Here is a 23,773-nt window from a genome sequence, read left to right as displayed (position 1 = left end):
TGGTTACAGATGATGCTTTCACCCCAGAGACTGTAACTCTGGAAGGGATGCCAAATGTGCTGATAAAACCCACTGGCAGTTTTATTCTGCTAACTTCTTATAAACTCTTGATTTGTTTTGCTGATCATTTCATTTTTAAAAAGACTGAGAAAATAGTGCAAGGAAGGATATCTCTGGATTTCTTTCTGACCCAACAAAAAGCATTGTCCAGTGATATAAAGTGATGAAATCCCTAAAGAAGCACGCTTTGGGCATAGCTATGGACACTAGAAACATTTCAAACAGTTCAGAGAAAAGAAAGAAATGATCTCTCTTGTGGCCAAAGAAAATGGTAAGGAGACTTCAAAAGGAAGGGATACTTAAAATGTTCTGAAATACACATGTAATCCCAAATAATTCCAGTGATGAGGGAAGGAGGATGGCTCCTTGGAAATAGATCAATGTGCTTACACAGAGGACTTTTTCCCTGTTAACTCAGGTTAATGAAGGCTATTCAGTCTGGCTTAACAATCATTACTACTAATCTTTAAGTTGCTTTCCCACAAGAAGGTAAAGATGAGTAAAATGCAGTCACTGAGTGTGATGTAGACCTAACGTCTAGTGGTAAGGTTACAAAGAGTAACCTCAAAATGTGGGCAACTTCTGACATACTTTGAGGCACAAAAGTAAAGCACGGGTTCAGAAGAGAAACAAAACCAGGGGTCAGGGTGGTTTCAGAAAGGGTTTCATGGAGCAGATGATGCTTGCAATGCTCTTTGGAGGGTGGACGGAATTTCCACAGATGGAGGAGAGGCATCGTGTTAGAGGGTGCTTTGCAGAGAAGAACTAGCAAGGACCAAGAAAGAGTGACGTGACTGCAGTAGAGTGTACAATGTAAGGTATGTATATGTGAGTTTTTAGAGTTGAGGTTTGAGTAATAACAGCTGCAGTATAATTGACTGATGTCTGCCAAGTACTGTGCTGAGTGTGTGACCTGTATTATTTCAGTCAGTCTTCACAAAAACTGAGTACTATCAATTGACCGTCTTTTCAGATGAGGAAACAACTCAGAAGTTTAGTAACACACAGTAAGTGGTAGATAGAACCAGAGTCTGAAGCCATTTAAATTTAACTGCGTTGTGAAGGGCTTAGGATTTTTAACGAAGTTCAGTGACCAGTGGGAATTTGGAGTAGAGGAGAGACACTGGAATCTTTTTGGAAAGATGAACTGGACCAGGAAATATAGAGTAGATTGAAGTGATGGGAAAGAAAAAGTGGAGACCCCCTAATGGGCACCTAAAATGGATTGCTGGTTGTAGGTGTGGAAGAACAGAAAACAAGTTTTGGGGTGAGAAGATGAGTGTCAGGACAGAAGTAGGATCTGCTGTATTGGGGAATCTGGGAGAGAAAGTTGGGGTGGACCTGGAGAGGGGTGGTTGTCTTAATCAGAGTCAGGGCAGTCAGCACAGGTTATCAGCATGAGGGAGCGATAGGTTTGCTCTTGAAGTAAGCAGTAGGCTTCCTGTTCTAGTGATAAATCTAGGGGCCATCCACCAGACTGTGGGCTGGAGGAGGGTGAGGACAGCAGAGTGAGTAGAAAGCTATCGTACTAGGAGGTATGGGCGTGGGTAAGATGATCAAGAGCTAAGGCTCATAGAGAGAAGTGGATGGAGGGAAAAACACCGGTAGACGCCTATGTATTAACTGGGAGGGAGAAAGAGGAGCCGGTAAGCCACACTTTGAAGTTAGGAAGAACTTTAGTTAACAGTATTAAGTGTTACACAAACATGATAGAAGAAAGTCTGCAGAACTAACGTCAGGAATGAGCTGAGACTTGCAGAAGGTGGTTAAAACCTATAAAACAACAGCTTTGCAAATGTGTATCCAGAACTACATGAATAAGTAAAAGATAATCTTCTGGGTGTGGAAATTTTCTCTGCTCAAAACATCAGGAGTCAAAAGAATTGTTCCAATTCTACTTGTTTCCCATCTTTTTTTTTTTTTTTTTCCCTAAAGGAGAAGTACTAACTGAAAAGACCTGAATACACGCAGAGGAGAGGGAATTGGGACCTTAGACAGGTGAAGGGGTGGGAACCACGTACCTGTCTCTGCTAAACAGGTCCTGGGTGCCAGTTCAGCGCAGAACACACCAGGGGACTGAATTCCTTCAGTCTGCACAGGACCTCTGAGAGTAAACTGTGCCGGATGAAAGAGATCCCAAGCCTAAGGACAGGCAGGTGCTGTCAAGATTATTAGAAAGAGAAAGGAAATTTCGGAAAACTCTAGACCGGCGATTCTCAACCCTGGGTGCACATTGAAATCTATTGGGGAGCCCTTAAAAATACTGCTGCCAGATCCCACCCCCAAAGTTCATGATAACAGTGGTATAAGGACTTTATGCCACCCCTTAGGACACTCTGACAAGCATCCAGGGGTAAAAAAATCACACTCCATATAGGTGAGTTCTGTCCATCCACTGCAGAATTCTTGAATGTACGGTTACTAAAGAGGTGAACAGTTCACATTAGAAAAGGAGCCAGTCTGGGTTCACTTAAGACAAAACATGCTGAATTTCTCTAGTTTCCCCTTGTGTTTAGGTTACTCGGTCATAGAAATACCACAGACACAGTAGATCTTATTTCTACTAGTTGACACCTGAGGACTGGGGGGAGAATCATCCCTAGCTTGGGAACTTGTCTCAGGAGGGCTGGCGGGGGGGAAGAATAGGTGATATCTTCAACATTGGGAACCACCAATGGGATACAGAATGTTTAGTGAGAATATGGTAGCTGGTGAGGAGGACACAGCCTGATGAAGTCGAGCCAGCAGCAAAAGCCACTGTCTCGAGGGACATCTGTGCTATGGGGTGTGGGTGTAAGTGCTCAAAGCGGAGCCCATGTGACCAAGAAGAGTAGGGGCTCAGCTTTGGAGCCAAGCCCTGGGCATCAAGGTAGCCAGCCGGTATTGCAAGACGAGAGTGTTTATGCATAGCAAGCTCTTCCCATTTTTTAAGATGTCAGACTTCTGAAAAGTCTGTTTGAAGTATTTGATAAGGAATCTGTCTCGTGATACCCTTGTGAACAAGGTGGAAAATTAAGGTCTAAGTCAGTGGCTTCTCTTCTGGTGAAGAGTAGGATTTGTTTAGGTGTGGAGCATGGAATTTTCATAATAATCATTTGGAAATCACCTGTACCTCCTTCTCCACATCTGCCTGCAAGAAATCCTGCCAGCTCTGAATGTCCATCTGTAAACTTCTGAAAGGCTACTTAGTAAGCTCCTTGGGGGTCTCTCCCCATCTTCCGTCTCCTTTCTTCACTGACATGCTGCTTTCTGATTCTGTGTGCTGGGGTTAGTATTTGTGTCTGTCCCTCCCTCCCTCTCGCTTGTTCTAAGGATGTTTGAGGCAGTTGGAGGCTAGGGCTCACCCAGGTAGATACAATGGAAGGCAGCCTACAGTAGGAAGCTACGTAGAAAACTACCCACTGTCGGAACATCTTGCCAACAGCCCAGCAGCAGCTTGTACAACTTTCTAGCTTAAAAAAAAAGATAATTTATTTAAACATCGTCTTATTTCACCAAGTCTTTGAAGTGGTTTCCAAGAATACACAGACTACACGGGAAATAGTGAGTAGTGGAGAGAATTGAAGCTCAGGGACAATAAAGGTAAGCCAGGCACACGGAAGGGCTCATCTTCTGCCACTGAGGTTTACCAGCAGTACCGCCATGAATCTGACTCATCCATCCTGGTGCCCCAGACAAAACGGGATATGTTCTCATATACAAATTCTCAGTGTCTAAAAGCCAAGAACAAGCCAGTCACTTAGGAGAGGCACTCTGATACTGAGACCTGAATATTTGCTTATAAAGGTCCTGTAAAGCAACCTTTGTCTTGTATGAATTGATTGGTTTGGCCATTTGGAGGAGCAATTTGGAATATCTGGTGAAACTAAAACTAGTTCTACCTCATGATACGGCAGTTCCAGTTATTTTAAAAAATCAGGCCACAGCGTCACAAGAAGCAGATCCTGCAGCACTGTTTTTAAGCACAAAGAATCAGAAACAACCTAAAGGAAGAATACATTAAACAAGGCAGAGACATACCATGGAACTATGTGGTAGGAATGAACTAGTGTATGTGTGTGTATGTGTGTGTAATAATTTTGGGTGAAAATAAGCCAGTTGCAGAAAGAAATGTATGGTATGATACTATTTATTATGCAAAATTTTTTAAAAGTCAGAAAAATGATAGATATATTTATATAAATATGGATGGAGACCTATTAATTTGGGGTGGTAGGAATATGGATATTTGTATATATCCTTTTAATTTTTCTGATTAAAAGGGAAAAGCAGCCACTGTGATGTTGGCAGGACAGTGACCACAACATTCTGTACGAACTCATCTAGAGATGACTACCCTGTCACCTTTTCTGCGCTTTTATGTGATTAGCTCATTGACTCGCCTCAGCAACCCCTTTGGGGCAATCCTCTAATTATTGCCATCTGTCAGATGAAACACTGAGGATTAGAGAAGCTGAAAACTTGCCTAAAGCCACCTAGTAAGGCTGGCTTTGAACCCAGGCCGTTTGAATCCGGAGCTTATAGTCTTAATTATTACACTACTCTACAGAATTTCCCAGTATCCTCAGATGGGTTGGTGGGTTAGTTATTTATATACACACACACACACACACACACACACACACACACACACACACACACACACACACGAAATCTCTTTCATTGAAGGTCAAGGGCATTAAGTCCAGAGGACAGTGCGGGGAAAGCGGTTCTTCCTGGATCAGAACAGTGCAGTTCCGTCAGCTCGTCCATCTGATGATCTGACTTGGGCTAGGTATACATATATCTTATATTTCTAGATCATTTGCTGGTGGCTCTCAACCCTATTTCCACATCAGAATCACCTGCGGAGGTTTTAGGACTTTCAAATCCTGACCCTACCTCAGGTTCCAACGTGATAGGTCTAGGCTTGGTCATCAGCATTCTAGAAAGTTCCCCACATAATTCTAATGTTCAGTCAGAGTTGAGATCCCTTGCTCTATAAAGTCCGGACAGTACAATGTTCAGGGTTATAATGTTTGGTAAGAGCCTGGAGGGTTGATGCTTTGTGTTGAGAATCAAGGATAGATCCATAGGTGGTGACTCTTGTGAATGTCTTGTGAAATCCTGGCTCCTGATCAGGAGGAGGGGATGCCTAGACCTCCACCTGCCCCACCACACCCATGTGGACCTTGGCAGGGTAGGATCTGTCCAGCCAGCTGTCTTCTAGTTTTCTGGAAAGCTGTTAGAGAAAACTTGCTGTGATAATTAAGCATGGGAACGGGGACTGGAAGCCCATGTATCTGGCATTTGCCATCTGTGGCTTAAAGGAGAAGCTAAGAAGTGGGACAGCGTCTTCCTTAGAAAAGAGCTCAGGGTCTACTCCAATTCCCTGATGGAAGGTATACCAGATGCCTCAAGGTTCTATGCCCAGATAAAGTATTCACCTATGGCAGTGGTCCTTAAACCTGTGCATCAGGTCACCTGAAGAACTTGTTAAAAATGGATTATTGGGCCCCACTCTCAGTTCCGGACTCGACAAGTCTGTGGTGGGGTCTGAGAATTTGCATTTCTAACAAGCTCCTAGGTAATGTTGATGCTGCTGGTCTGAGGACCACTTTTTGAAAACCACAGGCCTAGGATAATACAAGAAGGTTTTGGAGCTTCCAAGATCTGCCTTTTCAACAAGGATCCATGAGACTTTGAAGAAGGTGGATCTGGACACTTGAAGAAATTAGACATGACTGTATGGTTATGGGGATTTGCAGTGGGTTGGCAGATTTGTTCCCGGAAATGCTAAGTAATGAACAAATTATCATTGAGCTATGGAGAAAACCTCAGTGCCCTTGACACTCTTCTTAGTAAATCTCCCTGTATGATTTACTTGGGTGAGGACAGAATTCACATGCCTATGCAGTCTCTGAATGCCGCAAACAAAGGAAAAGTCAGCCAAACACATAGAATGACAGTCACTCCCCAGAAATATCTTGACAGGCTGGAATCATGGGTCAAAACTAATATGAGGTAATTCAATAATAATAGAGGACCATCAAGTCCTGAATTTCAGCTAAAGGAAGTAAAGGAGTCCTGCTCAGAAAGAAGGAAGCTCAGCTTCTCCACAATTCCTACCACATCAGAATCTTAGATGTACATCAGAGTCCTAGATGTAAGGGCAGTGAGTGCTAGAAAGAGGTGTGTGTGTCCCCAAAGCTAGGACAAACTGAGGCAATAATAACAGCTGCACTGTGTATAAGGCAAGGAAGGGGATTGCTTCCTTCTTTCCTGCTATCCCCAGACCACACCTGGAGCTTGTCTTTAGATCTGGGCACTGTTTTCAGGGAAGTATAGACAAATCGAAGTGTAATCAGAGTTGGATGTCTGTGATTATGAGGATCAAATAAGAAATGTCTGATGAAAAATGTGACTGTTTGGTCTGGAGAAGAAAAGATTTGCTGGGTGGGAGGTGGAAGTGATGGTAGTTCCGATGCAGGTTATGGTGGAAGAAGTGGTTCATCTTGTTCTCTGTAGTGACGGAGGGCAGATCTAGGACCCATGTGTCCTAGTGAGACAAAGTTCAACTCTAAGTGAAAAACCACCTTTAGGGGCTTCCCTGGTGGCGCAGTGGTTGAGAGTCCGGCTGCCGATGCAGGGGACACGAGTTCGTGCCCCGGTCCGGGAAGATCCCACATGCCGCGGAGCGGCTAGGCCCGTGAGCCGTGGCCGCTGAGCCTGCGCGTCCGGAGCCTGTGCTCTCCAACGGGAGAGGCCACAACGGTGAGAGGCCCGCGTACCGCAAAAAAACAAAAACAAAAACAAAAAACACCTTTAACAAAAAATGACATGGGTTGCCCTGTTTCTGACATAGAAAATGGTCAAGCAGGGATGACCTAGCAATTTACCGAAGGGATTCTTGCTTTGGATGAGAAGTTGGGCTAGAATTCACTTTGAGGTTCTGTGATTCTGTGCAATGACTGACTAGTATTTTTGGGCTTTTATTCTGTTTGCTCAGTGGTGGCAAATAAATGGTTTGAGCAAAACTTACAATCTGGTGTCACTGTCAAGTTGTCTCACGGAAGCTGCCACACTTCAAGTCTGTGTTCCCATACATTTCTGTTGCTGGATTGAACTCTGAGCAATAACTTGTTCCTCTCTGAAGAAATGGATTGCAAAGGGCATGTAACATCCTTTGCATGGATCATGAGGGGGTAGAAATGGATATTCTGTTTCAGTGTGACAGAGTAAGCATTTGAATCTTTAGGCCTCTTGACCCCCGTCTTCCCAGAGGGGAGAGAATACAACAGCAAATAGTTTATGTTTGCTCATAGGGGAGAGGGGGTGGGGAATCGTTTACCTCTGAGCCTCAATACTCGTCCCCCAGGAACAGGCAGATGTCAGAGCCCCAGGATCAGGCCAGCCATCCAGATTGTTAACGCAGATAGGCCAGCATTTCACACAGAGGGCCAGGACCAGCTGTCCAAGGGCATCAGGGTTAGAACTAGCTTCCAGAAACCTCTGATCATTTTGGAGCTTATAGCCAAATAACCAAAGCCCTACTTTTGATCATGTAACATTTTGGAAATCAAGGTGTTTCAGAGGGCATCATTTCCAAAAAGATGTATATCGAGGATTTGAATAATTTTCCTTTACCAAAGAAGACCAGAAATGGTTATTCCATTATACATATTTTCATGTTAATTCAGCACATAATTTTTAAAAAAATAAATTTATTTATTTTATTTTTGGCTGCGTTGGGTCATGGTTGCTGTGCGTGGGCTTTCTCTAGTTGCAGTGAGCGGGGGCTACTCTTCATTGTGGTGCACGGGCTTCTCATCACGGTGGCTTCTCTTGTTGCAGAGCACGGGCTCTAGGCATGCAGGCTTCAGTAGTTGTGGCTCACGGGCTCTAGAGCGCAGGCTCAGTAGTTGTGGTGCACGGGCTTAGTTGCTCCGCGGCATGTGGGATCTTCCTGGACCAGGGCTCGAACCCTTGCCCCCTGCATTGGCAGGTGTATTCTTAACCACTGCGCCACCGGGGAAGCCCCTCAGTACATAATTTACCTATATATTTGTTGACTGAATTAAAAACGCACAACGTGAAAGCTATGAGTTGCAGTTTTATTTGGGGGCTTACTGAGGACTGTAGCCTGGGAGACAGCCTCTCAGATAGCTCTGAGGAACTGCTTTGAAGAGCTAGGGGGACAGGTCAGTAGGTATGTGATTTTGGAGATGGGGTACATGCAATCAAGCACACATCTTGGTACAAAGTTACTGCCAGTCACGAGGAACATATGTCTTAGTTAATGGTTTTAGTACTTTTCTAATTATGGGAAGATGCAAGAAACTGAGTGCATAAAATATCTAACTATCTGAAGGCCTGTTCTGCCAGTTTCCCCAGAGCACAGGGTGACTCATTCCTAATTCTGTTCCAAAATCCTTTCAGCGTGTGTTGAAGGTCAATGACTGCAGTGGCTAATCCTTGAACTGGGTGGCAAGGGACCTTCTTTAGCTGACATATCTTACTGGGAAATTTTAAACTAATGGGAACTGTATGCTCTCTGGTCTTCATGTGAGTTGTTTCCAAGGCTGGAATGGAAGCAAAACCTGTTTCTCAAGCAAAACATGACTGAGCGTATGAGTGCAGACCCCCAGGCCTAACAGATCAATAAATAGCTATGTTATATGCTGCTGTTTCAAACCTACAAGTTAATATTAAGTTGCATTTTTGGGCAGCCAATGGCAGTGAATTATACGGTTTTAATCTTTCTGCATTTATGTCTTATCCCAAAGTAAGCATGCTGCTTTGACTATTAAAATATCTGTTCACACTTGTGTTATGGATTTTGGAAAATGTTAATATATTTAAAGACAAAAATGTTTCAAAATTCTGTAGAGTGCTTATTTGTTTTTGGTTGCAAGAGGATCTTATCTTTGGTGCGTACGCCACTTTCAGGAAGCCGGGAGAGGAGGAAATGGAAGTAAGATCTGTTGAGTGTCTACTCCCTTTAAGGCAGGACTTTTATCCTCATTTTCTCATTTAATCCTCACAATTCCCCATTTCCTACTTAAAAAACAAAAAAACAAAACCCTGAAGATTGGAGAGGTTAATATATTTGTCAAGGTGCACAGAGTTTGTAATTAAGGAGCGCCAGCAACAGAAATGTATGGGAACGCAGACTTGAAGTATAGTTGATTTACAATGTTGTGTTAATTTCTGCTGTGCAGCAAAGTGACTCAGTTTTACACATATATACATTCTTTTTTATATTATTTTCCATTATGGTTTATCCCAGGGTATTGAACATAGGTCCCTGTGCTATACAGTAGGACCTTGTCGTCCATCCATTCTGCATGTAATAGTTTGTATCTACTAACCCCAAACTCCCAGTCCATCCCTCCCTCACCACGTTGGCAACCATGTCTGCTCTCTACGTCTGTGAGTCTGTTTCTGTTGCATAGATACATTCATTTGTGCCATATTTTAGATTCCATGTAAAAGTGATATCATATGATGTTTGTCTTTCTCTTTCTGACTTACTTCACTTAGTATGACAATCTCTAGTTGCATCCATGTAGCTGCAAATGGCATTATTTCATTTTTTTGTTGTTGGCTGAGTAATATTCCATTGTACATATGTACCACATCTTCTTTATCCATTCCTCTGTTGATGGACATTTTGGTTCTTTCCATGTCGTGGCTATTGTGAATAGTGCTGTTATAAACAGCGGTGCATGTATCTTTTTGAATTATAATTTTGTCTGGATATATGCCCAGGAGTGGGATTGCTGGATCATATGGTACTTCTATTTTTAGTTTTTTGAGAAACCTCCATGCTGTTTTCCATAGTGGCTGCATCAGTACAGTCCCACTAACGGTGTAGGAGAGTTCCCTTTGCTCCACACCCTCTCCAGCATTTGTTATTTGTAACTTTTTAATGATGGCCATTCTGACCAGTGTGAGGTGATACCTCATTGTAGTTTTGATTTGCATTTCTCTAATAATTAGCGATGTTGACCATCTTTTCATGAAGGCACATAGGTCTTGATGTGTATGTCTTCTTTGTGTCTTTTCCCAAACTGTATTCTTAGTGAAAATTTCCAAAATAGGTCTTAAAATAGCCTTTGTTGCCAAATGTTTGGCAGTGCCTTGGTCTTTTATTCTTCCCCATTCTTGGTAGAAATACGAGTTCTCTCTTCCCTAACTGAGCCTCAGGATGGCATATGTTTGCACATCTTATGCCCATTGGACTTGTAACTAGAGCCCCATTTTCACCTGGGCCTGACCCTACTGTTTCTCCAGGTGGGTGACAGTGGTGAGAGAGGACCCAGCTCATCTCAGTGGCCCAAGAAGAGCATTTTTGAATTGACCTAAATGCATCAAGCGTCTTATCCCTGTTAGATTTGGCTACCAGGTGGGTTGTTAAGTGAGAGCAGGTCCCAGAGTGAGTTCTGCTGTGCAACAAACACTTGTATTAGGCAGAAGGCGCAAGAGCAGTCATACTTTCTGTTCCTGAAAGCTCAGGGAGGTCGCAGCTCTCTGTCCCTGGGGCACATTGACAAGTAGTTGCAGGAGCAGAAGGACCAGCTCCCCACCAGGCAGATCAATGGCCAGGGGGTGGAGGAGCCTTCTGGGGAGCCTGCAACTGCTCTGTTTCTTAATCCATATGGTGGGTATGTCAGTATTTGCAAATGAAAAATGTAAACTTTCATAGAGTTGTCTGTACACTTAAGATTTGTTCACTTGTGGGGAGCTTCAAGATGGCGGAAGAGTAAGATGCGGAGATCACCTTCCTCCCCACAGATACACCAGAAATACATCTACACGTGGAACAACTCCTACAAAACACCTACTGAACGCTGGCAGAAGACCTCAGACCTCCCAAAAGGCAAGAAACTCCCCACGTACCTGTGTAGGGCAAAAGAAAAAAGAATAAACAGAGACAAAAGAATAGGGACGGGACCTGCAGCAGTGGGAGGGAGCTGTGAAGGAGGAAAGGTTTCCACACACTAGGAAGCCCCTTCGCGGGCGGAGACTGCAGGTGGCGGAAGGGGGAAGCTTCGGAGCCGCGGAGGAGAGCACAGCAACAGGGGTGCGGACGGCAAAGCGGAGAGATTCCCGCACAGAGGATCGGTGCTGACCAGCACTCACCAGTCCAAGAGGCTTGTCTGCTCACCCGCCGGGGTGGGCGGGGCTGGGAGCTGAGGCTCGGGCTTTGGTCAGATCCCAGGGAGAAGACTGCGGTTGGCGGCGTGAACACAGCGTGAAAGGGGCTAGTGCGCCACGGCTAGCAGAGAGGGAGTCCGGGAAAAAGTCTGGACCTGCCGAAGAGGCAAGAGACTGTTTCTTGCCTCTTTGTTTCCTGGTGCGTGAGGAGAGGGGATTAACAGCGCTGCCTAAACGAGCTCCAGAGACGGGCATGAGCCGCGGCTGTCAGCATGGACACCAGAGACAGGCATGAGACACTAAGGCTGCTACTGCAGCCACTAAGAAGCCTGTGTGCGAGCACAGGTCACTCTCCACACCTCCCCTCCTGGGAGCCTGTGCAGCCCGCCACGGCCAGGGTCCCGCGATACAGGGACAACTTCCCCAGGAGAACGCACGGAGCGCCTCAGGCCGGTGCAACATCCTGCCAGCCTCTGCCACCGCAGGCTCACCACGCATCGTGCCCCTCCCTCGCCCCCGGCCTGAGTGAGCCAGAGTGCCCGAAACAGCTGCTCCTTTAAACCCAAACTATGTGAGCGAAGAACAGATGCCCTCAGGCGACCTACGCGCAGAGGCAGGGCCAAATACAAAGCTGAATCCCAGGAACTGTGCGAACAAAGAGGAGAAAGGGAAATCTCTCCCAGCAGCCTCAGGAGCAGCAGATTAAATCTCCACAATCAACTTGATGTACCCTGCATCTGTGGAATACATGAATAGACAACGAATCATCCCAAATTGAGGAGGTGGACTTCGGGAGCAATGATATATATATTTTTTTCCCCCTTTTCTCTTTTTGTGAGTGTGTATGTTTATGCTTCTGTGTGTGATTTTGACTGTAGAGCTTTGTGTTTACCATTTGTCCTAGGGTCCTGTCTGTCTGTTTGGTTTTTTTTCTTTCTTTTAGTATAGTTTTTAGCACTTGTTATATTTGGTGGATTTGTTTTTTGCTTTGGTTGCTCTCTTCTTTCTTTCTTTTTTTATTACTTTTCAATTTTTTTTAATAATTATTTTTTATTTTAATAACTTTATTTTATTTCATTTCATTTCATTTTATTTTATCTTTTTCTTTCTTTCTCTTTTTCTCCATTTTATTCTGAGCCATGTGGATGACAGGCTCTTGGTGCTCCAGCCAGGCATCAGGGCTGGGCCTCTGAGGTGGGAAAGCCAAGTTCAGGACATTGGTCCACCAGAGACCTCCCAGCTTCACGTTATATCAAATGGTGACAATCTCTCACAAAACTCCATCTCAACGCCAAGACCCAGCTCCACTCGACGACCAGCAAGCTACAGTGCTGGACACCCTATGGCAAACAACTAGCAAGAAAGGAACACAACTCCACCCATTAGCAGAGAGGCTGTCTAAAGTCATAATAAGGTCACAGACACCCCAAAACTCACCACCAGAAGTGGACCTGCCCACCAGAAAAACAAGTAACAGCCTCATCCACCAGAACACAGGCACTAGTCCCCTCCACCAGGAAGCCTACACAACCCACTGAACCAACCTTAGCCACTCGGCGCAGACACCAAAAACTACGGGAGCTACGACCCTGCAGCCTGCGAAAAGGAGACCCCAAACACAGTAAGTTGAGAAGCAAAATGAGAAGACAGAGAAACACACAGTAGATGAAGGAGCAAGGTAAAAACCCACCAGACCTAACAAATGAAGAGGAAATAGGCAGTCTACCTGAAAAAGAATTCAGAATAATGATAGTAAAGATGATCCAAAATCTTGGAAATAGAATAGAGAAATACAAGAAGCATTTAACAAGGATCAAGAAGAACAAAAGAGCAAACAAACAGTGATGAACAACAGAATAAATGAAATTACAAATTCTCTAGAAGGGATCAATAGCAGAATAACTGAGGCAGAAGAACGGATAAGTGACCTGGAAGATAAAATAGTGGAAATAACTACTGCACAGCAGAATAAAGAGAAAAGAATGTAAAGAATTGAGGACAGTCTCAGAGACCTCTGGGACAACATTAAACACACCAACATTCGAATTATAGGGGTTCCAGAAGAAAAAGAGAAAAAGGAAGGAACTGAGAAAATATTTTAAGAGATTATAGTTGAAAACTTCCCTAATATGGGAAACGAAATAGTTTTTCAAGTCCAGGAAGCACAGAGAGTCCCATACAGGATAAATACAAGGAGAAACATGCCAAGGCACATATTAATCAAACTATTAAAAATTAAATACAAAGAAAAAATATTAAAAGCAGCAAGGGAAAAACAACAAATAACATACAATGGAATCCCCATAAGGTTAACAGCTGATCTTTCAGCAGAAACTCTGCAAGCCAGAAGGGAGTGGCAAGACATTTTTAAAGTGATGAAAGGGAAAAAACCTACAACCAAGATTACTCTACCCAGCAAGGATCTCATTCAGATTTGACGGAGAAATTAAAACCTTTACAGACAAGCAAAAGTTAAGAGAATTCAGCACCACAAAACCAGCTTTACAACAAATGGTAACGGAATGTCTCTAGGCAGGAAACACAAGAGAAGGAAAAGACCTACAATAACAAACCCAAAGCAATAAAGAAAATGCTAATAGGAACATACATATCGATAATTACCTTGAATGTAATTCGATTAAATGCTCCAACCAAAAGACATAAACTGGCTGAATGGATACAAAACCAAGACTCATATATATGCTGTCTACAAGAGACCCACTTCAGACCTAGGGACACATACAGAGTGAAAGTGAGGGATGGAAAATGATACTCCATGCAAATGGAAATCAAAAGAAAGCTGGAGTAGCAATTCTCATATCAGACAAAATAGGTTAAAACAAAGACTATTACAAGAGACAAAAATGACACTACTGAATGATCAAGGGATCAACCCAAGAAAAATATATAACAATTGTAAATATTAATGCACCCAACATAGGAGCACCTCAATACATAAGGCAAATACTAACAGCCGTAAAAGGGGAGATCAACAGTAACACAATCATAGTAGGGGACTTTAACACCCCACTTTCACCAATGGACAGATCATCCAAAATGAAAATAAATAAGGAAACACAAGCTTCAAATAATACATTAAACAAGATGGACTTAATTGCTATTTATAGGACATTCCATCCCGAAACAACAGAATACACTTTCTTCTCAAGTGCTTATGGAACATTCTCCAGGATAGATCATATCTTGGGTCACAAATCAAGCCTTGGTAAAGTTAAGAAAGTTGAAATCCTATCAAGTATCTTTTCTGACCACAAAGCTATGAGACTAGATATCAATTACAGGAAAAAAATCTGTAAAAAATACAAACACACGGAGGCTAAACAACACACTACTTAATAACCAAGAGATCACTGACGAAATCAAAGAGGAAATTAAAAAATACCTAGAAACAAATGACAGGAAAACATTACGACCCAAAGCCTATGGGATGCAGCAAAAGCAGTTCTAAGATGGAAGTTTATAGCAGTACAGTCCTACCTCAGGAAACAAGAAACATCTCAAATACACAACCTAGCCTTAAATCTAAAGCAATGAAAGAAAGAAGAACAAAAAACCCCCCAAAGTTAGCAGAAGGAAAGATCATAAAGATCAGATCAGAAATAATGAAAAAGAAATGAAGGAAACAATAGCAAAGATCAATAAAAGTAAAAGCTGGTTCTTTGAGAAGATAAACAAAATTGATAAACCCCAAGAAAAAAAGGGAGAAGACTCAAATCAATAGAATTAGAAATGAAAAAGGGGAAGTAACAACTGACACTGCAGAAATACAAAGCATCATGAAAGATTACTACAAGCAAGTATATGCCAATAAAATGGACAACTGGAAGAAATGGACAAATTCTTAGAAATGCAAAACCTTCTGAGACTGAACCAGGAAGAAATAGGAACAGACCAATCACAAGCACTGAAATTGTAACTGTGATGAAAAATCTTCCAACAAACAAAAGCCCAGGACCAGATGGCTTCATAGGCGAATTCTATCAAACATTTAGAGAAGAGCTAACACCTATCCTTCTCAAACTCTTCCAAAGTATAGCAGAGTAACCCACCTCAACATAATAAAGGCCATATATGACAAACCCACAGCCAACATCATTCTCAATGGTGAAAAACTGAAACCATTTCCAGTAAGATCAGAAACAAGACAAGGTTGCCCACTATCACCACTATTATTCAACATAGTTTTGGAAGTTTTAGCCATAGCTGCCAGAGAAGAAAAAGAAATAAAAGGAATCCAAAGTGAAAAAGAAGTAAAGCTGTCACTGTTTACAGATGACATGAAACTGTATGTAGAGAATCCTAAAGATACTACCAGAAAACTGCTAGAGCTAATCAATGAATTTCGGTAGAATAGCAGAATACAAAATTAATGCACAGAAATCTCTTGCATTCCTATACAGTAATGATGAAAAATCTGAAAGTGAAATTAAGAAAACACTCCCATTTACCATTGCAACAAAAAGAATAAAATACTTAGGAATAAACCTACCTAAGGAGACAGAAGACCTGTATGCAGAAAATTATAAGACAGTGATGAAAGAAATTAAAGATGATACAAATAGAAGGAGAGATATACCATGTTCTTGGATTGGAAGAATCAACATTGTGAAAATGACTATACTACCCAAAGCGACTTACAGATTCAGTGCAATCCCTATCAAACTACCACTGGCATTTTTCACAGAACTAGAACAAAAAAATTTCACAATTTGTATGGAAACACAAAAGACCCCGAATAGCCAAAGCAATCTTGAGAAAGAAAAACAGAGCTGGAGAAGTCAGGCTCTCTGACTTAAGACTATACTACAAAGCTACAGTAATGAAGATAGTATGGTACTGGCACAAAAACAGAAATATAGATCAATGGAACAGGATAGAAAGCCCAGAGATAAACCCACAAACATATGGTCACCTTATCTTTGATAAAGGAGGCAGGAATATACAATGGAGAAAAGACAGCCTCTTCAATAAGTGGTGCTTGGAAAACTGGACAGCTACATGTAAAAGAATGAAATTCGAACACTTCCTAACACCATACACCAAAATAAACTCCAAATGGATTAAAGACCTAAGTGTAAGGGCAGACACTATCAAACTCTTAGAGGAAAACATAGGCAGAACACTCTTTGACATAAATCACAGCAAGATCCTTTTTGACCCACCTCCTAGAGAAATGGAAATAAAAACAAAATAAACAAATGGTACCTAACGAAACTTAAAAGCTTTTTTACAGCAAAGGCAACCAGAAACAAGAGGAAAAGGCAACCCTCAGAATGGGAGAAAATATTTGTGAATGAAGCAACTGACAAAGCATTAATCTCCAAAATTTACAAGCAGCTCATATGGCTCAATATCAAAAAAATAAACAACCCAATCCAAAAATGGGCAGAAGGCCTAAATAGACATGTCTCCAAAGAAGATATACAGAGTGCCAACAAACACATGAAAGAATGCTCAACATCGTTAATCATTAGAGAAATGCAAACCAAAACTACAATGAGATATCACCTCACACCAGTCAGAATGGCCATCATCAAAAATCTACAAATAATAAATGCTGGAGAGGGTGTGGAGAAAAGGGAACCCTCTTGCACTGTTGGTGGGAATGTAAATTGATACAGCCACTATGGGGAATAGTGTGGAGGTTCCTTAAAAAACTGCAAATAGAATTACCATATGACCCAGCAATCCCACTACTGGGCATATACCCTCAGAAAACCATAATTCAAAGAGAGTCATGTACCACAATGTTCATTGCAGCTCTATTTACAATAGCTAGGACATGGAAGCAACCTATATGTCCATTGAGAGATGAATGGATAAAGAAGATGTGGCACATATACACAATGGATTGTTACTCAGCCATCTAAAGAAACGAAACTGAGTTATTTGTCGTGAGGTGGAAGGACCTAGAGTCTGTCATACAGAGTGAAGTAAGTCAGAAAGAGAAAAACACCATCTGCTAACACATATATATGGAACTTAAAAAAAAAAAAAGTTGTGAAGAACCTAGGGCCTAGATGGGAATAAAGACACAGCCCTACTAGAGAATGGACGTGAGGATGTGGGGAGGGGGAAGGGTCATCTGGGACAAAGTTAGAGAGTGGCATGGACATATATACACTGCCAAATGTAAAATAGAAAGCTAGTGGGAAGCAGCCGCATAGCACAGGGATATCAGCTCTGTGCTTTGTGACCAACTAGAGGGGTGGTATAGGAAGGGTGGGAGGGAGGGAGATCAAAGAGGGAAGAGATATGGGAACATATGTATATGTATAACTGATTCACTTTGTTATAAAGCAGAAACTAACACACCATTGTAAAGCAATTAAACTCCAATAAAGATGTTACAAAAAAAAAAAAGGAGTTGTTCACTTTACTGTATGTAAGTTATGCCTCAGTGAAAAATAAAGGAGGAAATAAATTATTGACCTTAGGTTGTTCAGTCTGTGAGCAGGGAAACTGTTGTATTTTGTTCAAAGCAGTAATCCTCTCGAGTTAGAGGTTGTCCATGGAAGGGTCACTGGGAGGGGTGAAAGCACCAAGGGTCTTTCATGTGTACCTGCTTTATGATCTACTACACCCCTGGATCCATGGCCTGGCCCCTGGCTAGAGTCTGTCTCCCTGCAGGGCTTTCTCTTTGCCATTTTACTTAGTCAGCTAATTGTAGTAGAGGACACCAGACTTCCATGCGACTCCCCTTTGTCAGAGTCCTCTGAGGACTCCCGTCAAGGTCTTTCCTGTGGTGACGCCCCCAGGCCAGCCTGCAGGGTCCCCTAGGTTGGACACAATAGATGCCTCATTCCATGTGACTGCCTTACCTCTCCAGTACCTTAGTCTTGGGCTACTGCTGCCGTCATTCTTTATTCTGCCCTGTTTTAACCATATCCTTTCCCTAGAATTTGAATTCTTTTGCCCTTTAAGCTGCCCCTGGTAATTTTGACTGAATTTCTGATGAAGCTAGGCAGGAAGGTTCTGGGGGATGAAAGAGATATATTTCCCTAGGCATAATCTTAAACTCATCTGGTGATGGTTGTGGGAAGGGCTGTAGATTCTCACCCTTTCTTTTCCCAGAAGAAGAAGAAGAGACAGTGTTGAGGGTCACAGCAGGTGGTACCTTCAGAGGCCTTAACTCAAAGTACCAATTTAAATGAGTATGGGATTTAGCCTTATTCACAGCCCTGGCCTTCCTGCCTGTTGCCTGTGAAGTGAAATTTGGCATCGTTAAAAGATGAGGATCATTCTTTTAATCAACTGCCTCTAGGAGAGGATTATGGTGTTTCTGTTCTGACACAGTTTCAGAATTCCCGTGACTCTTACTTTATGGCCCAAATGCTCTTTTTTGGTCCCTTCTGCACATGTCATACACCACCTCTCAACCCATGCTCTCATTATCAGAATCTCAGCCTTGAAACAAAACAAAACAAAAACCTTCCACACACAAGCAGACTCCCTTTGTTGTTATTCCTCATTCACTGTGGAACCCATTGTCATAGCAATGGCTGTCCCCACAGACATTTCATCATTTGGGGTTTCCATCAAGTGTTTCTTTTTTTCTCTTTCTTAAACAGCAACCGCCAACACTGCTATTAAACAAACTATGAATATAGCTTAACAGCCTCTCGGCAGTTTTTAACTAGAATGCATTTGCTTCTAATTTCAGGTACAATTAGTCATGCCTCATAAGTAAAGCTAACTTTACGAAGATGCTGGTGTTGGTTTGCTTTTAGTCTTATTGTTGGATTCAGTACTCTGAATACAGAGATTTGTGTGTGAGTGTGGCGGAGGGGGGGTGGTTCTATAGAAAGCAACATGGGAATTGAGTTCTATGCCTATAGGTACCTTAATTTTATTTTCTGAGATTTTGTTATTTCTCTGCATTGTCTTGGTTTTAGTTCATGGCCTTAGCGTGCTCATTATTTAAGAAGTGTTAGTGAAAGGCATAGGAGACTTGAGTACTTAATAATTAACCAAAAGTTTGATATAATATTTAACTAGCTGGTTCCTGGACGGCTGTATAACATCCTTCTTTTAAAATTAGACTATGTGAACACTGAGAACCAAATGAATTAGATATAAAACTTTTTTTTTTTATTGTTGTTAACATGCTTGGGAAAGTTGTAGCATTTACTTAGTGTGTCAAATAAAAGTCTGAAGGCAAAACCTAAACATGTTAGTCACCCTTAACTCAGGGCTGTGGGTAAAGGAAGTGGTTCACCCCTAAAGAGCTACAGGGGTGGCAGCCCAACCAACTACTTGTAAATGTAACCAGATGAGGCAGGTACCAAGTTCGGCTGCTCGCTGCTCGAAAGGCCAGTACTCAAGAGATAAGTGTTGGTGGAAAAGGAAAAGTTGCTTTATTCAGGAGGCTGGCAATCTGGGAAGGTGGTGGACTAATGTCTTAAGACCATCTCCAAGTCGCCAGTTAGGAGACAAAGGTCTTAAAGACAGTGTGAGTGACGGGGCTGCAGCGTGCATGACCAGCTCGTGCAGAATCCTCGGATTGGTTGGCATCAAGGTGAAGTTTTGAGCATCGTCCATCTTCCAGTTTCAACTGGCCTGGGGTCTCCGTGCTTGAGGTCAGCAGTTTTCATCTGGTGAGGGTCTGCTTCCTGTAGAAACAACTCAGGAATGTGTGTCAGGCCTTTATATCTTTCAAGGAGCCGGGAGTTCAGCGACTGCTGATTTATGGTCTAAATTGTTACCAGTTTCCGGTCACAGCAGCTATTCTTTGTTTCTACATCTTCACATTTCCTAATCACTAACTCTTGAGCCAGCCTTCTGATACTCAAGGGAGGCCTGGGAGACTAAGCTTTTCGGTATAAACAAGAGGCAGGCAGAGGACATGGGGAGTGGGGTCTGTCCTGAGAAGGCTCCATAGGCTCTTGCTTTGTCACTTGGATGCTCCTCATTGCTGAGGAGGCACAGCTGCAAAACAAGAAAGGGAATAAAGTTTTGGATAGAGAGGTTAATCATAAAGTCAGCAGAGAGACTCAGTTTCATAAAGGGGTCTCTGCCAATGCCCTGGTCCATCCCCTTCCCCACCAGAGATCCTCGCCATCTTGGAAATCCATACTGTGCTGTAGAGAGAATGCGGCATTGCCTCTTCAAAGCTGGCTTATGACATGCTCCCTCCTGAGTCTTCCTAGTTCAGCTCCTGAGTTCTCTTAGGTCCCAAAGATGGGGCAGTAGCTGTTATCACCAGACCTGGCCATCAAGGCATGCTCATTTCCAGCACCAAGCTTAAAGGCCTGGGACCTAGCCTGGATTCAGTCTCTCGCCAGCTTCATGACTAGGCAACTGACTTAACTTCTCAGAAACTTGGCTTTTTCCTCTGTGAAATGCAGATAATACCCATCCCATCAGACTTTGATTAAATGAGACACTGTGTGTGGGAAATATATAGTGCTTGGCAGTAAGTAGTATGGACTCAACAAATGATCATTGATTTAATTACTGATATGCTAATAGATGGTATGGAAAATTCTGCTTTCCCCCATAGTTTTTGTCACATCATGTTATAGTTTTTTTTTTTTATAAGATGTCTCCAGAAACCTTTGGTAGAACAAATTACCCACCTCTATCCCCCAAGAAACCAGAAAGGGATTTTTTTTTAATTAATTAGTAAAATGCATAACATAAAATTAACTTTTTAACCACTTTCAAGTGTACAATTCAGTGACATTTAGTACTTTCACAATGCTGTACAACCATCACCATTATCTAGTTCCAGAACATTTTAATCACCATTAAAGGAAACCCCATAGCTAGACTCCATTCCTCAAATCCCCCAGCCCCTGGCAACCACTAATTGGCCTTCTGTCTCTAATGGATTTGCCCACTCTGGATATTTCATATAAATAGAAACGTACATTATGTGGTTTTTTCTGTGTCTGGCTTCTTTCATTTAGCACAATGTTTTCAAGGTTCATTTATGTTATAGCATGTATAACAGAAGTGAATAATAATCCACTGTGTGAATATGCTGTTTTAGTCTGTTTGGGCTGCTATAACAAAATATCACAGTCTGGGCGGCTTATAAGCAACAGAAATTTATTCCTCACAGTGCTGGAGGCTAGAAGTCCAAGATGAGTATGCCACCATGGTCAGAGGGCCCTCTTCGGGTGGCAGGCTTATCACAGTACCCTCCCATGGTGGGAGGGGCCAGGAAGCTCTGGGGTCTCTTTCATAAGGGCAGTAACGCCATTCATGAGGGCTCTGCCCTCAGGACCTAACACCTCCCAAAGGCCCCACCTCCTAATACTATCTCATTGGGCATTAGGATTTCAACATATGAATCTGGGTGGAGGTGGCGGTTAGGGGGGAGGTGTAAACATCCAGACCATAGCATATATACCATATGTAGTTTATCCATGCATCAGTGGATGGACATTTGGGTTGTTTCTACCTTTGACTGTTGTGAATAAATAGCATTGTGGTGAACATTCTTGTACAAGTTTTTGTTAGAATACTTGTTTTCAGTTCTTTCGGGTATATACCTTGGAGTGGAGTTGCTGAATCATACGATAATTCTATGTTTAACTTTTTAAAAACTGCCAAACTGTTTTCAACTTCGGCTACACCATTTTGCATTCCTAGCGGCAATACCTAAAGGTTGCAGTTTCTTCCAACACTTGTCATTTTTCAGTTTTTTGATTGTATCTATCACGGTTGGTATGAAGTGGTATCTTGTGGTTTGGGATGGTTTTTATAGTACAGATTTTGTATGTGTCTGGACTCAAATTTTCTTACTCACGTTCTTAAGCCTATTACATTGCAAAGTTACACGAAAAACCGCCTATACGTAATTTCTAATAAGAGATAGGTATAATGCGTCTTTTCCTTCACAGCCTCTGATGTGAGTAACCATCGTGGCCCTGTAATCTGTAGTGTAGATAAACCACTTGTGGGCAATCAGTGCTAATTATAGATGATATCTGATGCCTTGTACCTTCTCTCTAATTCTTTTCTTTTTGTTTTAGGGATTTCCTCTGGGTCATCCAAAATGCTTTTAAAACATATTGGATAAAAGCTGAGCCACCTGCTTGTGTTGGACTGCCATATACTCTGTGCTCCACTGTCTTCTATGGCATTTTGACTACATCAAGGCCAAGGACCTGCCGTTCATGATGAGTGATGAGAAGAGCCTTGGGGTGTCCCCCAAATTGGCCTCACCTTCAAGGAGCACAAGTAGTTGCTCTTCCAAGCAGGGAAGTCGACAGGTAAAGTTTAATGCAAATATTAAGATGCAAATTTAAATCAAGAAGTTTGCAGATTAAAATCTGTACATTTACTTGGGAACTCCTACTTCTCAGTTTAAGAGCATTTGCTTTTAGTCATATCTTAATTATCTAAGAAGAGTAAATTTTAGATAATTTTAATAATGCAGCTCGAGAGCCTACTGGATGGGAAGAAATATATTTGTCTCTTCGGATTATTTTACTCAATCGCTGTAACTGTCCTCCGACACAGATATTGATATTCCTGTTTTCTCTGTGAGGAAGCTGAGTCAGACCAACTGAGTTATCTGCCCAAGGACACATAGCTAGTCCATTAAGTGGCAGAAACAAGAAACCAAAGCTCATTCTGTTTGAGTCCAGAGCCCACACTTTCCTTTATACCCTACTAACCAAAACAAAAAAGCTAACAATCACTTTTTCAGTGATTATAATATCCTCACACCCTCTTCTTCCTTCACTTTACCAAACCTTTTATGACAGCTTCCAACCACAGAATGCCCCGTTATAACTTTGGGTCTCACCTGCTTTACTTCTTTAACGGGCAAGGGAAGCAAGTCAACAGAGAAGTGGTCAAAAGGAATCAAGTAGGAAGAAGAAGGAAGTGAAACAAAGGACTGAATAATTAACTCCTAAATAACTCTCAGCTAATTATATGTTGCTCCTTGATTTCCTTTCTAAAAAAATCTCTGTTAGCAGAATTTGCTGGTTTTAGATCCATGGCAGTAAATGCACATTAGTTTTTATAATTCTTTAACCTTCAGTTAAGTCAAAAGAGAGTGGGCTGCCCAAAAGCTGTGGGTTTACAACCGAAGTGGTCTCGGAGCCTTTTCAGTGTCTGCTGGCTGTGCTGGCATTGCCTTTACTCCATGGGACGCACTGGCCTAAATTGGCTCTGAGTCCTTGGTTCCAGATTGGAAGCAACAGTCAAGCAGCCTCCCACCTCAGGCAAGTCCACACATTTATGACGCATCACCACGGGTCTTCCGCTTCCAACGTTGCCTGGGACAGGGAGCTTGCCACCTCTCAATACTGTTTCATGGCATTAGAATCTATAATTCTAGACAAATTAGATTTTGCCATAGGGGCGTTTGGGGACCTCTCCAAGATCTCCCCTGAGGGGTTGGGAAGAACAATTTTTTCATCACTGTTATCACTTCCTTTTGGGATTAAAAAAAAATGACTAAGGTTACTCCTTGGCTAACGTATCATGGCTCCGTGGGGGTTCTAGTTTCATGAGGGTAGCTAATCTCACCCACTTTGTCAGCTTTCCACGGGGGTGTTTCTCTCCCTAAGCCAAAAATCTGGTTGGGATT

General features: G+C 42.4%; 1 protein-coding gene across 1 annotated transcript in view; it reads left to right on the top strand.

Moving 5' to 3' along the window:
- OSBPL3 (oxysterol binding protein like 3) overlaps positions 1 to 23,773 on the top strand; it is a 193,498-nt gene that overhangs the window by 79,905 nt on the left and 89,820 nt on the right. Inside the window, exon 2 of the mRNA XM_024755028.1 lies at positions 22,203 to 22,442. Within this exon, the coding sequence (XP_024610796.1) occupies positions 22,347 to 22,442 (96 nt within the window). The 5' untranslated portion in view covers positions 22,203 to 22,346. The remainder of the gene's footprint in view (positions 1 to 22,202; positions 22,443 to 23,773) is intronic.

This window comes from Neophocaena asiaeorientalis, unplaced genomic scaffold, assembly GCF_003031525.2.
Source record: "Neophocaena asiaeorientalis asiaeorientalis breed wild unplaced genomic scaffold, Neophocaena_asiaeorientalis_V1.1 scaffold36, whole genome shotgun sequence".
NCBI lineage: Eukaryota > Metazoa > Chordata > Mammalia > Artiodactyla > Phocoenidae > Neophocaena > Neophocaena asiaeorientalis.
The sequence above is the reverse complement of the archived record's forward strand: the minus strand, read 5'-3'. Positions and strand labels throughout refer to the sequence as shown.